At 45.4% G+C, this 14,199-nt stretch overlaps 1 protein-coding gene and 1 long non-coding RNA gene across 8 annotated transcripts in view; one reads left to right on the top strand and one right to left on the bottom strand.

The window, feature by feature from the left end:
• mypn (myopalladin) overlaps positions 1–14,199 on the bottom strand; it is a 356,035-nt gene that overhangs the window by 3,362 nt on the left and 338,474 nt on the right. For all 7 annotated transcript variants that reach the window (XM_038822204.1, XM_038822196.1, XM_038822201.1 and 4 more), the window contains 3 exons: positions 6,788–6,995; positions 5,041–5,206; positions 2,867–3,000 (listed from right to left, as the gene is read on the bottom strand). In XM_038822204.1, coding sequence (XP_038678132.1) covers positions 2,867–3,000; positions 5,041–5,206; positions 6,788–6,995 — 508 coding nt within the window. The remainder of the gene's footprint in view (positions 1–2,866; positions 3,001–5,040; positions 5,207–6,787; positions 6,996–14,199) is intronic.
• The window catches only part of LOC119979670, a 236,983-nt gene continuing 229,590 nt past the window's right edge, over positions 6,807–14,199 (top strand). The window contains exons 1-2 of the long non-coding RNA XR_005463765.1: positions 6,807–6,937; positions 13,575–13,643. This is a non-coding gene — a long non-coding RNA (uncharacterized LOC119979670). The remainder of the gene's footprint in view (positions 6,938–13,574; positions 13,644–14,199) is intronic.

Raw genomic sequence — 14,199 nt, 5'->3', positions numbered from 1 at the left:
TAGTAAATCTCCTCTGAACCCTTTCCAAAGCTTCCACATCCTTCCTATAATGTGGTGACCAGAACTGCACGCAGTATTCCAGGTGCAGCTGCAGCAGAGTTTTGTACAGCTGCAGCATGACCTCGAGGCTCCAAAACTCAATCCCCCTACTGATAAAGGCTAGCACACCATATGCCTTCTTAACAGCCCTATTAACCTGGGTGGCAACTTTCAGGGATTTATGTACCTGGATGCCGAGATCTCTCTGTTCATCTACACTACCAAGAATCTTGCCATTAGCCCAGTGCTCTGCATTCCTGTTACTCCTTCCAAAGTGAACCACCTCACACTTTTCCGCATTAAACTCCATTTGCCACCTCTCAGCCCAGCTCTGCAGCTTATCTATGTCCCTCTGTAACCTATAACATCCTTCAGCACTATCCACAACTCCACCGACCTTCGTGTCATCTGCAAATTTACTAACCCATCCTTCTACACCCTCTGCTGCCCTGATTGGTTGTTCTTTCAGTGTCCCAATTGGCTCCTCAGTTTAGCACTCCCATTTGCACCAATTTTCAAACATAAAAATGTGGTCACAGTGGGAGAACGTTTGGGAAGCAATGGTCTAAGGTACTGCAAAAGTGAATTCCAACATTCAAATATTTTGGTACAGAAACTTAAGCACCCTTCCCTTCCCAATCCACCCCATCCCCCTATCCCACTTCACTACAATGAACACATGAATGGCGAGTGTCATAATATACACCAGTATATCATGGTGCAGACACACACTGATGGACACACACAGGGACCAATCAACATGTACAAACACCGCAGCCAATCACCAGTTAGAATACACACACTATAAAGGCAGAGGGCACCACGGTTCCCGCTCATTCTGGGTGCTGCCTCTAAGTGTAACATCCAGCCCAGCACAGACTCACACCACGTGCTGAGAGAATCAACTGGTTCGGACAAGGCTTAGGTCTCTAGTTTAAGTTAGCATCATTTAGACCCATAGTCATCGTGTGTTAGTTAGCTAGAAGTAGTTAATAAAATTGAGTTGAACCTTCATCAGTGTTGGAAGCGTCTGTTCATCTCTCAAGTCTACACTAGCCAACACTTCAGCGAGTGTGGATAAAAAGTGGTTGTTCAAGATCGTACAGAAAGTTTATGTTAGAAAGCAGAAAATTCAAACATCTGTCTCAGTGAGGTAATAGTTGGATTTTATTTTAAGCAGAGGATTTCTCGAAGCACTTATTGTACTGCAGTTTTTTTAGTTTAAGGTTTTCCACATTAAGGTTCAATACAACTGATCCTCCGCCCAGTGGGGGGCTAGCAGCCGTGTAAAGCGCTCTGCGGATATGGCCACAGAATGGCCAGGTCCATGACTGTGCATGTGCACGGCGGCGACCTGCGCCGGCCACGTTCGTACAACATGGCGCCGGCCGCGCGTGGACCTAGCCTGTCAAAAACTGCCCCCCTCTAAACCCCTCGCCACCCTCGGTTCACCCTCCATGAAAGCCCCCCCCCCCCTCCGCCAGCGGTACACGGTCTGCAGCCGCAACGTGAGGTCCCTGAACGTTGTGAGGACACACGCCCCACAATAGTGACGTTTAAGGGGCATCTTGACAAATCCATGAATAGGATGGGAATACAGGGATATGGAACCCGGAAGTGTCGAAGCTTTTAGTTTAGACAGGTAGCACGGTCGGCACAGGAGGGCCGAAAGGCCTGTTCCTGTGCTGTACCTTTTTTTTTTCTTTGTTCTTCTTTGTAAGCCATCGGGGACTCGCCCATCGAGGATGGAGCATCAGGGGAGAGCCTCAGGTGCCATCCTGAGGCCGTCCGTAATCCCCGAGTATGCCGTTTTTATGCGGGCGGAGCATCAGAAAAACAGTGTCACCCTGATTCCATCGTAAAACGCATTCTCCAGCTGATTGGAGAATCCAGCCCAGCATTCCAGGTGCAGGTTCACCAAGGCTAGTTATAACTTTAACATCACCGTCTTAGACTTATAAAACATATCCTTACTATGACCTTCTGAAACTGTGATTTCTTGGCTGCCTCAACACCACAGTTACTCAATGTCAGCATCAAGCACTCTCAGCTCTGCTGAAGCAAGAGATGGAACCAAACTTCAAATAGTCATGCTACTGCGAGGTTAACAAATGTGAATTCATCCACATACCATGTGCTGTGCTGTTGGCCTGTTTGGTAGGTTAGACAGCTTGTGTCAGATTTTAGTCATAGATATGATGATGTTCTCCAAGAACACCTTCAAGATGGTGAGCATTGAATGGAAATGTACATGCAGTGTGTTAATAGTTATTGAAAAGTGACCTACAAATTATGGTGATGTCATCTGTACTTCTATTATTCTCAGTGAATTGTTAAATCTGCCCGATATCAGTTTGAATGTAAAGACATTCTGCAAATAAAAAAAAGTCATTCAACCTCTTAACAGTAGCAAGTTCACCAGAGGACCACATTTTATCAAGAGATATTAAGGAATGTTCTAATTCAGGTCGATAATATGATTATTCAGCAAGAAAACACTTCTGAGCAAAATGATTGTGGAAACCCAAAACCTTAAAAAACGGAGGTGACTCGGGAGGTCAATTTTTAAACTTGAGATTAATTTTTATCAGCCAAGGACATTAAAGTTTACAAAGCCAATATTCCTATGTATATTAAAAATACCTACTGTCTGATTCTGGTAGTCCGAAGGTAGGTCCTTCTGAGGTTTGCATCAATGGATCAGGAGCGGGGTTGGTAAAGTTTGCCCGGCATTTTAGGGGCATTACTGCCCTGCATGCGCCTTGCAATGCCAATGAAAATCTATTCCAATAATTGGTAAGCAGCTAACATTCAAATATACACTAACCATATAAGTCGAGTCTGGCTGTACAAGACACTATCCCTGCTTCATTTTTGGCAGATACAGTATACCAACCAGCATCATTCTTCTTGGTTGGCTGAATCAGGAGACAGACATATCCTGTGGTATCTTGGTGCAAGCTGGGTAAGACAATAACATAGATTCCATTAAAAGCACACAATAAACTGCAAAGCTAACTGGTGATCCAAACTATTATCTTGGGGCATGTACTTCAGAATAAACAACGCAAGCCATCACAAGTAGGTAATTTTATTATTTTTTTCACTTGCATTGCAACTTTTGATTTATTGTTTTTTTAGAAAGAAAACATCAGTTAAGTTTATATTTAATACTACTTTGCAACTCGTTCTACCAAGATTGAATTAAAGGGCTGGATTCTCAGGCCGTGTCCGCCCAGTGACCAAAAATTCCCGCCCAAGATCAATGGACCTTTAATGGCCCGCATCCCGCCCGTGGCGATCTTACAGCGGGCAGGGCGGAAGAATCCAGCCCAGAATGTTTTGCGCAGAAATAAGGCAGTGTAATTCTGGGTGGCACGGAGGCACAGTGCTTAGCACTGATGCCTCACCGCTCCAGGGACCCGGGTTCAATTCCAGCCTAGGGTGACTGTCGGTGTGGAGTTTGCACATTCTCCCCGTGTCTGCGTGAGTTTTCTCTGGGTGCTCTGGTTTCCCCCCACAGTTCAAAGATGTGCAGGTTACATGGATTAGCGATGTCCAAAGGTTAGGCAGAGTTATGGGGTTGCGGGGGGAGTGGGCCTAGGTAGGGTGCTCTTTCACAGGGTCGGTGCAGACTCAAAGGGCCAAATGGCTTCTTTCTGCACTGTAGGGATTCTATGATTCTATTCCACAAACTGACTAATGCAACAATTGAAATAAAGTGATATCCAAAAACAAGACACTGCCTCGCGTATTCCAGTTAAAAAGACATTTTTCAGATATTACAAGAATATCCTGCTACAATTATAGTGCAATGTGAAGATCTGAATGATTTTCACAGAGTCTGCACTCTTCAAATGTATTTGCGCTGTAAGATTAGTATTGGAGTTCATATGGCTCTGAAGCAAAGAACAATGAAACTCCTGGGGAAGGAGGAAAGTCTGTCACTCCTTTGATTTGCCAATGCATTGAGCACACAGCCGTGAGGTCCATTGTTCTTGGTGCAAGCTGGGTAAGACAATAACATAGATTCCATTAAAAGCACACAACAATAAACTAGAAAGCTAACTGGTGATCCAAACTATTATCTTGGGGCATGTACTTCAAAATAAACAATACAAGTCATCACAAGTAGATAATTTAATTTTCTTTTCACTTGCATTGCAACCTTTGATTTATTGTTTTTTAGAAAGAATTTCCTGGAGAGTATTAAAATCCATCATACTGAAACTTAGATGTTTAAAGGCAGAGGCGCAGAAGGCAGATGCCCGGTGGCGCAGTGGTTAGCCCTGCTGCCTCACAGCGTCAGGGACCCGGGTTTGATTCCGACCTCGGGCGGCTGACTGTGTGGAGTTTGCACTTTCTCCCAGTGTCTGTATGGATTTCCTCCGGGTGCTCCAGTTTCCTCCCACAGTCCAAAGATGTGCAGGTTTGATGGATTCTTTATGCTAAAATTGTCCCAGGTGCGGTTCCCAGGATAGGGTGGGGAATTGGGCCTAGGTTAGGGTGCTCTTTCAGATGGTCAGTGTAGACTCGATGGGCCAAATGGCCTCCTTCTGCACTCTATGATTCTATGATTTTGTAAATTCTATGACTTGCACTCTCTAAACATTTAACTTTGTGTTTGGAGAATGCTCTGTCTGATCTTCCAACCAGATGTGAACCACACACTATAAGTAAGGTTCTGGATGCCTGAACCATGAACTGCAGCGACCCAGTTTCAGGTTGGCACCTGCAGTATACATGTACCTTAGCTAGGGGCAATTGGGATAAAGTTCTGAGTTCAGATAAACCTGATGGCAAATCTTGCCCACTGAAAGCTTATCTGGAATTCAGGTGCGACCAAAATGGTGATGAAATACTGTGCTACATATGGCCACCTTTGTAAAATGCAGTCCTGTCAAATATGGTTCCTCATGGGAACAGAAAGTCATACTTATTTACCAGGTAACTGTCACATTAACAGCTATAGTCAAACTGTACACCATAGCCTGTACATACCTTATCCTATCTCTGTTGGGAGAGATTGTCTCATTGTCTTTCTTCCAGAAGATTATGGGTGGTGGCATACCCACAACTCTGCACTCTATTCTGACTGGGTGGCCCTCTGGCACTCCTGTGTTCCGCAGCTTCTCAATAAATACAGGCGCCTTTGTAATTTCTTTTGCTACAAAACACAAAGGGAAACAGAATAACATTAGATTTGACCTTTCTGTAAGTTTTATGTTTCTGTGTTTGCTGTACAGATACTAATTTCTATTCCTGCAGTTCTTCCTCTCTTGAAGGAGAGCTGCAAATTGTCAGGTGCATTGAACTAACAGAGGGAATGCACAGGGACACAGGTAACAAGTGCTACCACCTCTCTTCTGAAATGGAAAGCCCACAACTTGTTAGAGCCAAAGATAGAATCATTGAATCTTTTAAGGGGCACGCTACATACCAGAAAATCCAACTGGGGGAAGGCAATGTGTGAATACACAAGGGAAAAGCTTCTCCATTTGCAGAATCTGACAGAATTAGGGGTTGACCTTCTATATTTCCTGAAGCGGCAAATGGATTTATTGCATTGCCTTGCAATGCAACATGCTAATCAACATATAATCATAGGAGCAGGTTTAGCTGAGTTGGTTGGACAGCTGGCTTGTGATGCAGAGTGAGGCCAGCAGCATAGGTTCTATTCCCATACCGGCTGAGGTTATTCATGAAAGCCCCTTCTCAACCTTGTCCCTCACCTGAGGTGTGGGGACCCTCAGGTTAAATTACCACCAGTCAGCTCCCCTCCACAAAGGGGAAAGTAGCCATTGGGCATCTGGGTCTATGGCAACTTTGTTCTAAACTCAAGAATTTTGTTGCACAATCTGACTTCGTGAAGTGAGGGATGTAACTAATACAAAGTAATATTGCATTATATCATATAATATATAAAACAAGCCTATAATTAATAGCCTTGCTTTCTTATAATATATCAATAAAACCAGAATCTATTAGGATTTCAGATTGCCCAACCAAAACAAAGCTTTCAAAGTTGCTGGGATATTAAACGTTCCATGAAAGTCTTCATTGGATAGGTGAAGAGCAGATCCGGGTTGGACTAAACCCCAGGGTTCACATTCAGTGGAAAACACCATCTAAACTTAAATATTACTAGAATTCTGAAAGGATGGGTGTTTAAATCGGATTTAGCACATTATGGGTAAATTACCCTTTTAAATACAGAGGGCAGATGTATTGGCACGAACCCCCATTATCCAATAGGAAATCACTGAGTTACACGACATTGAAATTATTCATTAACATGCCCACTGTACCAATCCACGGGAGAGATTAAAGAAAGCAATTTGCTTCTAAAACATGGTTGTTGCAATAATTTTATTGGCTTTGAAAAGGGGGTTTGTGAGGGCTGGGGGGGGGGGGGGGGGCTGTGGTGATGGTGGTTTTGACTACGGGTAGCACAAAGTTCTAAGCATGAAGATTAAAACCTACTTCTCTCACAATCGAGCAGTACTGCTGTACCGGTTGCGACAATGGGTTTCTCGCTGCTCGAGGCTGCCCCCTGCAGTCCCTTCAATTGGAAGCCAGCAGCTTGCCACCACCCATGTTGCAGTCGCTGGGAAAGTTTGATTTCCACCTGATCATCATTAAGTGATTGTTTGCAGGAACTTCTTTGGCAAATTCATCTGGTTTATACGAGGATTACAGGCAATTTATAAATGTGTGACTACACCTTTCGGTACAAACTATACTTTACCGACAACAGACAGCTCCAAACTAAAGGAACTTTGTCCTGCTTTGTTTGTTGCAATGCACGTGTAGGTTCCTGCGTCTCCTGCTGTAAGGTGATCAATCAAGAGGGAGTGAATTCCATTTTCACGCACGAGTATCTTGTGGGAAACATCTGGTAAGATAGGTTTTCCGTTCAGCAGCCAGAAAAGGTCAGGGTTTGGCAGCCCACTCACCTGAAAAAAAGGAAATATGTTTATTCCCGGGTGGAATCGCTTGAATGAGAAAGTATTGTGTCTGCCCGAAGTGCAAACTACAGCTTTTCAAATTGACATCCTCGATACATAGCTGAACCCTGGGGTGTACATGAGGAGCTCACCGTCGCCAAGTGGAATCGGCTAAAACACATTGCCATGCTTGAGAATGTCAAGCCCCTGAGAATCTATGTTCATCTATAGGGTTTGGCTTTTCTCAAATGGAGTGCACACTCACTTTGTAGAGACACAGGCCACTTACCCACAGAATAATACAGAACAGAAGAGGCCCTTTGGCCCATTGAGTCTGCACCTATGCATGAAAAGCACCTGTCGTGCCTACCTAATCCCATTTGTTAGCACTTGGCCCTTAGCACTTGGCTTGAATGTTATGGTGTGCCAAGCGCTCATCCAGGTACATAGAACATACTTCAAGGATGTGAGGCATCCCACCTCTACCACCCTCCCAGGCAGTGCATTTCAAACCATCACCACCCTCTGGGTGAAATCTCCCCTGAACCTCCTGCCCCTCACCTTGAACTTGTGTCCCCCTCATAACTGACCCTTCAACTAAGCGGAACAGCCGTTCCCTATCCACCCTGTCCATGCCCCTCATAGTCTTGTACCCCTCAATCAGGTCGCCCCCTCAGTCTTCTCTGCTCCAGCGAAAACAACCCAAGCTTATCCAACCCCTCTTCATAATGTCATAGGCGAGTACCTTTAAGAACTGGGTGTTTATAAATGGGTGTGTATATAAATATCTGTAGTGAGAGTACCTTTAAGAAATGAGTGTTTATTACTGCAGTGATGTCAGAGAGGGGGTGGAGCTGGGCTGTCTGTCAGCTTTTTACTTTTGTTTTATGCTGTTTGCTGCAGGGTGTGTTTTACATTCGTTTTCAGAGCGGGATAGCTGCAGTCACAGCCAGAAGGTGTATTAGAGTCTCTCTTTGTGATCTAAAGAATGTAAATTGATCCTTTGGTGATTTAAAACTAATAACTGCTCTCAGTAGTGACTTTAACCTGATGTGCTGCTGTTAAAAGTTTTTTTTTGTCTTCTGGATGTTAAAAGGAAAGCTTAAAGGATTATTTAGTGTTGTATTCTTTGGGGGTTGTATTTGAATTGATGGTTGCTAAGGCGTTCACTGTCTGTTTTAAAAAGGTTAACTTGAGTGAATAGAATAAACATTGTTTTGCTTCAAAAAATACTTTTCCATTACTGCTGTACTGGACCTGTAGAGTGGGCCGTGTACTCCCCATACCACAATCTATTAAAAGTTGTGGGTCAGTTGAACTCCATGATATATTTTGGGGTTCTCTAAACCTTGGCCCATAACAATAACTTAAATGTTCCATCCCAGGCAACATCCTGGTGAATTGCCTCTGCACCCACTCCAGTGCAATCACATCCTCAAATCATCCCCACTCTACCACCTGCCCTCTACCATCTGCTAAAACTGTTCATCATTCCAGGATCATCCTGGAATGCAAAGAGAACCTCGACTTCTTTTCACTACTGCAACCCAACTTCTCTCTCCTGTCTCCTCCATCCTCATCGCCAATAATAAATTCCAGGGCCTCATGGACTTCTTTGTGACTGAGATTGAGATCAGCCAATCATCTGCCCCTATTAATCCTCCCTTCCACTAGCCCAACCAGCCATGTTTCCTCCAAAGGTCACACATGACCTAGCATTATGTCTTGACCCCACCATCTTTGTAAATTATCAACCATCCCATTAGGGCAGCACGGTAGCCTTGTGGATAGCACAATTGCTTCACAGCTCCAGGGTCCCAGGTTCGATTCCGGCTTGGGTCACTGTCTGTGCGGAGTCTGCACATCCTCCCCGTGTGTGCGTGGGTTTCCTCCGGGTGCTCCGGTTTCCTCCCACAGTCCAAAGATGTGCAGGTTAGGTGGATTGGCCATGATAAATTAACCTTAGTGTCCAAAATTGCCTTTAGTGTTGGGTGGGGTTACTGGGTTATGGGGATAAGGGGGAGGTGTTGACCTTGGGTAGGGTGCTCTTTCCAAGAGCCGGTGCAGACTCGATGGGCCAAATGGCCTCCTTCTGCACTGTAAATTCTATGATAAATCCCCAATCTCGCTTTCCTTTCCTAAATCCTTGATTGAGTTGCTACCTCCCAAATTCATTCCCACTGGAGCGTAGAACACAGCCCTCCCAAGGATGACACCCACAGTGGACCTCACACATGTGCAAAGGACAGGGGCAGCAAAGTGTTTCATTGTATGGGTAGCGCCATCCACCGGTACCCCTGAATACAGGGACGGTTGGTGGGGTCAGAGGCTCACCGGTGCCAAGGGTGTGGTGTGGAAGGAAATGAGTCAGGAAGAACTGCTGATGGGTGGGAGGTGGGATCCGCGGGGGTATGAAGGAGGTTAGCCTCTCCCAGTGCCCATCAAGGTGGCGGTCACCCTTAACTTCTTCACCACGGCGTCCTTCCAGGCACCGAGTGGGGACCTGTCTGAGATATTGCAGATGTCTGTGCATAGGTGCATCTGCACCATCATGGATGCCCTATATGAACAGTCAGCGGACTATATAAATTTCAATGTGGACCGATCCCAACAGGTTGCCCGGGCAGCGGAATTCGCAACAATCACTGACCTGCCCCAGGCCTGGAGTGCACTGCTCATGAGGGGGTGCCTTTCATCAATAGGGAGGGCTTCCACTCCATGAATGTGCAGTTGGTGTATGACCACTGATGCACATTGAATTATTCCTTGTGTCTGAATAAAGCTTGTAGTCTTACATTTGAAGTAGATGCTTTGTTGTGTGAATTTGTTCTCTCTCCAGAATTTATACTATGTTACATCTGAGCTGCCTGTGTCCTGCTCACCAGCTGCCGTTCCTGTGAAGTGTCTGTTGTTGACTTCCTTTCTGTCTGTATTTATACACTTCCCATGCTCCCTCTTGTGATTGCTTAGTTGTAGTACATTTCCATTGACCTCTTGTGTGTATATATACACAGATATGCAGATCACTACACACATCATGCACATCTGCACCTGGTACCCCGGTAGCGTGCACAACGCATTTGTGCTGGTGCATTCGACAGTGTCTGACACCTTTGAAGTGCTCCGTTGGGTGAGGGGGCTGGCTCATGGGTGACAAGGGGTATCCTCTGTGGTCATGGTTAATGACACCTGGAGGCCTCAGACCAACTAGGAGAACCGTTACGATGCCCATTCAGCGACCAGCAGCATCATCGAGCATTGCATCAGCATTCTACAGATGCGGTTGCAATGCCTGGACCGCTTTGGTGGATCCCTTCAACATAGCTCTAGGAGGGCCTGCTGTGTCCTGCACAGGGGGGCAGGCTGGAGGAGGAAGATGGGAAAACACCAGGTCTCCACAGACAAAGGGGATGGAGAGGACTTTTTAAAATTTAATTTGTTTGTTTGTCTGTGCGGAGTCTGCACGTTCTCCCCGTGTCTGCGTGAGTTTCCTCCGGGTGCTCCGGTTTCCTCCCACAGTCCAAAGATGTGCAGGTTAGGTGGATTGGCCATGATAAATTGCCCTTAGTGACCAAAAAAAGGTTAGAAGGGGTTATTTGATTACAGGGATAGGGTGGAAGTAAGGGCTTAAGTGGGTCGGTGCAGACTCAATGGGCCGAATGGCCTCCTTCTGCTCTGTATGTTCTATGCTCTATGTTCTTGGGATGTGACCATCTCTGGCTGGGTCAGCATTATTCACCCATCCGTAATTGCTCTTGAACGGAGTGGCTTGTTTAGGCCATTTCAGTGGGGGGGCAGTTAAGAATCAATTGCATCACTGTGTGGGTCTGGAGTCACATGTAGGCGAGACCGGGTAAAGACAACAGATTTCCTTCCCTGAAGGACATTCCTGAATTAGATAGGTTTTGACGATAATCATAATGGTTTCCAGGTCATCGTTAGATTTTTAATTTCATATTTTATTGAATTCAAATTTCAACATCTGCCATGGTGGGAATTGAATTCAGGACCCCATACTGTGATCTCAATCTGACCAATCAGATACTGTGGCCTCAGTCTGACCAATCAAATGCTGTGGCCTCAATCTGACCAATCAGATACTGTGGCCTCAATCTAACCATTCAGGTACTGTGGCCTTCAGTATGAACATATAGATATTGCGACTCTCATCTGACCAATCAGATACTGTGACCTTCATGACCCATCAGAAATTGTGCCCTCAATCTGACCAATCATATATTGTGGCCCTCAATCTGACCAATCAGATACTGTGGCCTTCAATCTGACCAATCAGCTACTATGGCCTTCAGTCTGACCAATCAGATACTGTGTCCTCAATCTGACCAATCAGATACTGTGACTTCAATATGACCAATCTGAAATTGTGGCCACTATCTGACCAATCAGATATTGTGGCCCTCAATCTGACCAATCAGATACTGTGGTCTTCAATATGACCAATCAGATACTGTGGCCCTCAATCTGACCAATCAGAAATTGTGGCCTCAATCTGACCAATCAGATATTGTGGCCTCAATCTCAATCTGACCAACCAGATACTGTGGCCTCAGTCTGACCAATCAGATCCTGTGGCCCTCAATCTTACCAATCAAATATTGTGGCCGTCAATCTGACCAATCAGATACCGTGCCCCTCAATCTTATCCTCAATTCGGCATGTCCACATTAACAACTTCTACAGCTGCACTATAGTAAGCATCTTATCTGGCTGCATCACAGCCTGGTATAACAACTGCTTGGTCCAAGACCGCAAGAAACTTCAGAGAGTCGTGAACACAGCCCAGTCCATCACACAAACCTGCCTCCCATCTATTGACTCTATCTACACTTCCCGCTGCATGGGGAAAGCAGGCAGCATAATCAAAGACCCCTCCCACCCAGCCTGCTCACTCTTCCAATTTCTCCCATCGGGCAGCGGATGCAAAAGTCTAAGAACACACACGAGCAGACTCAAAAACAGATTCGTCCCCCTCCCCACTGTTACCAGACTCCGAAACGACACTCTTATGGACTGACCTCATTAACACTACATCCCAGTATGCTTCACCCGATGCTGGTGTTATGTAGTTAAATTGTGTACCTTGTAAAATACACTATTATGTATTTTCTTTTATTTCCTTTTCATTTGGTGTACTTAATAATCTATTGAGCTGCTCGCAGAAAAATACTTTTCACTGTACCTTGGTACACGTGACAATAAACAAATCCAATCCAATCTGACCAATCAGTTACAGTGGCCCTCAATCTGACCAATCGGATACTATCATAGAATTATTATAGAATTTACAGTGCAGAAGGAGGCCATTCGGCCCATCGAGTCTGCACCGGCTCGAGGAAAGAGCACCCTACCCCCTACACAAGGTCAACACCTCCACCCTATCCCCATAACTCAGTAACCCCACCCAACACTTACGGCAATTTTGGACACTAAGGGTAATTTATCATGGCCAATCCACCTAACCTGCACATCTTTGGACTGTGGGAGGAAACCGGAGCACCCGGAGGAAACCCACGCACACACGGGGAGGATGTGCAGACTCCGCACAGACAGTGACCCAAGCAGGAATTGAACCTGGGACCCTGGAGCTGTGAAGCGATTGTGCTATCCACAATGCTACCGTGCTCCTATACTGTAGCCCACAATCTGACCAATCAGATACTGTGGCCCACAATCTGACCAATCAGATACTATGGCCCACAATCTGACCAATCAGATACTGTGGCCCACAATCTGACCAATCAGATACTATGGCCCTCAATCTGACCAATCAGACACTGTGGCCTCAAACTGACCATTCAGGTACTGTGGCCCCCAATCTGACCAATCTGATACTGTGGCCCTCAATCTGACCAATCAGATACTGTGGCCCTCAATCTGACCAATCAGATACTGTGGCCTCAAATTGACCAATCAGGTACCGTGGCCCTCAATCTGACCAATCGGATACTGTGGCCCTCAATCTGACCAATCATACACTGTGGTTCTCAATCTGACCATTCAGGTAATCTGGGCCTCAATCTGACCAATCAGATACTCTGGCCCTCAATCTGACCAATCAGACACTGTGGTCCTCAATCTGACCAATCAGATACTCAGGCCCTCAATCTGACCAATCAGATACTGTGGTCCTCAATCTGACCAATCAGATACTGTGGCCCACAATCTGACCAATCAGATGCTATGGCACTCAATCTGGCCAATCAGATACTGCGGCCTTCAATCTGACCAATCAGATACTGTGGCCCTCAATCTGACCAATCAGATACTGTGGCCCTCAATCTGACCAATCAGATACTGTGGTCCTCAATCTGACCAATCAGATACTGTGGCCCACAATCTGACCAATCAGATACTATGGCCCTCAATCTGACCAATCATACACTGTGGTTCTCAATCTGACCATTCAGGTACTCTGGGCCTCAATCTGACCAATCAGATACTCTGGCCCTCAATCTGACCAATCAGATACTGTGGTCCTCAATCTGACCAATCAGATACTGTGGCCCTCAATCTGACCAATCTGTTACTGTGGCCTCAATCAGATCCATTTTTAATCTTCTCTTGCAGGACGTCGTTTCTCACTAGTGGAAGATGCAGATAATTGGATGGCGAAGAATCCATCCAGCTATTATTGAGGTAAAAAGTTAAAATATTCATGTCAAAAGCTAAAACCTTGACAAAATAATGGCAATACAATAATATTAATCACTTATTGTCACAAGTAGGCTTCAATGAAGCTACTGTGACAAGCGCCTGTTGTGTTATGCTTCCTCATGTAGCATAAGCTGCTTCCTTGATGTATGCTCTGACAAAGGAATGTTCAGACTTGGAGGTAGGTTTAACACATTTATTGAACAGTTAACAATTCTCCTACTTGAGTTCGGCTCTCCTGCGAATCTTGCTATAGTAACTCAGTCTAACTAACCAGTCTGCTCTAAGCCATGCGGTGGGTGTGATGCTTCTGATCTGCCCCTGTTCTTCTCTCTGAGTGTCGCCCGTGGAACGAGAAAGAACATGTGTGCCCTGTCCTTTTATATGGGTTGCCCCCTTGTGGTAGTGTCACCTCTGGGTGTCTTGACTGCCCATTGGTCGTGTCCTATTCTATGTGTTCATTAGCTGTATGTCTGCATGTCATGATGTCTCTGGGGCTCCCTCTAGTGTTTACTTAGTCTAAGTGTATTTACATTAACCC

Source organism: Scyliorhinus canicula, chromosome 16 (genome assembly GCF_902713615.1).
Source record: "Scyliorhinus canicula chromosome 16, sScyCan1.1, whole genome shotgun sequence".
In the NCBI taxonomy this organism is placed as follows: domain Eukaryota; kingdom Metazoa; phylum Chordata; class Chondrichthyes; order Carcharhiniformes; family Scyliorhinidae; genus Scyliorhinus; species Scyliorhinus canicula.
This window is presented reverse-complemented; position numbering and strand designations above follow the sequence as displayed.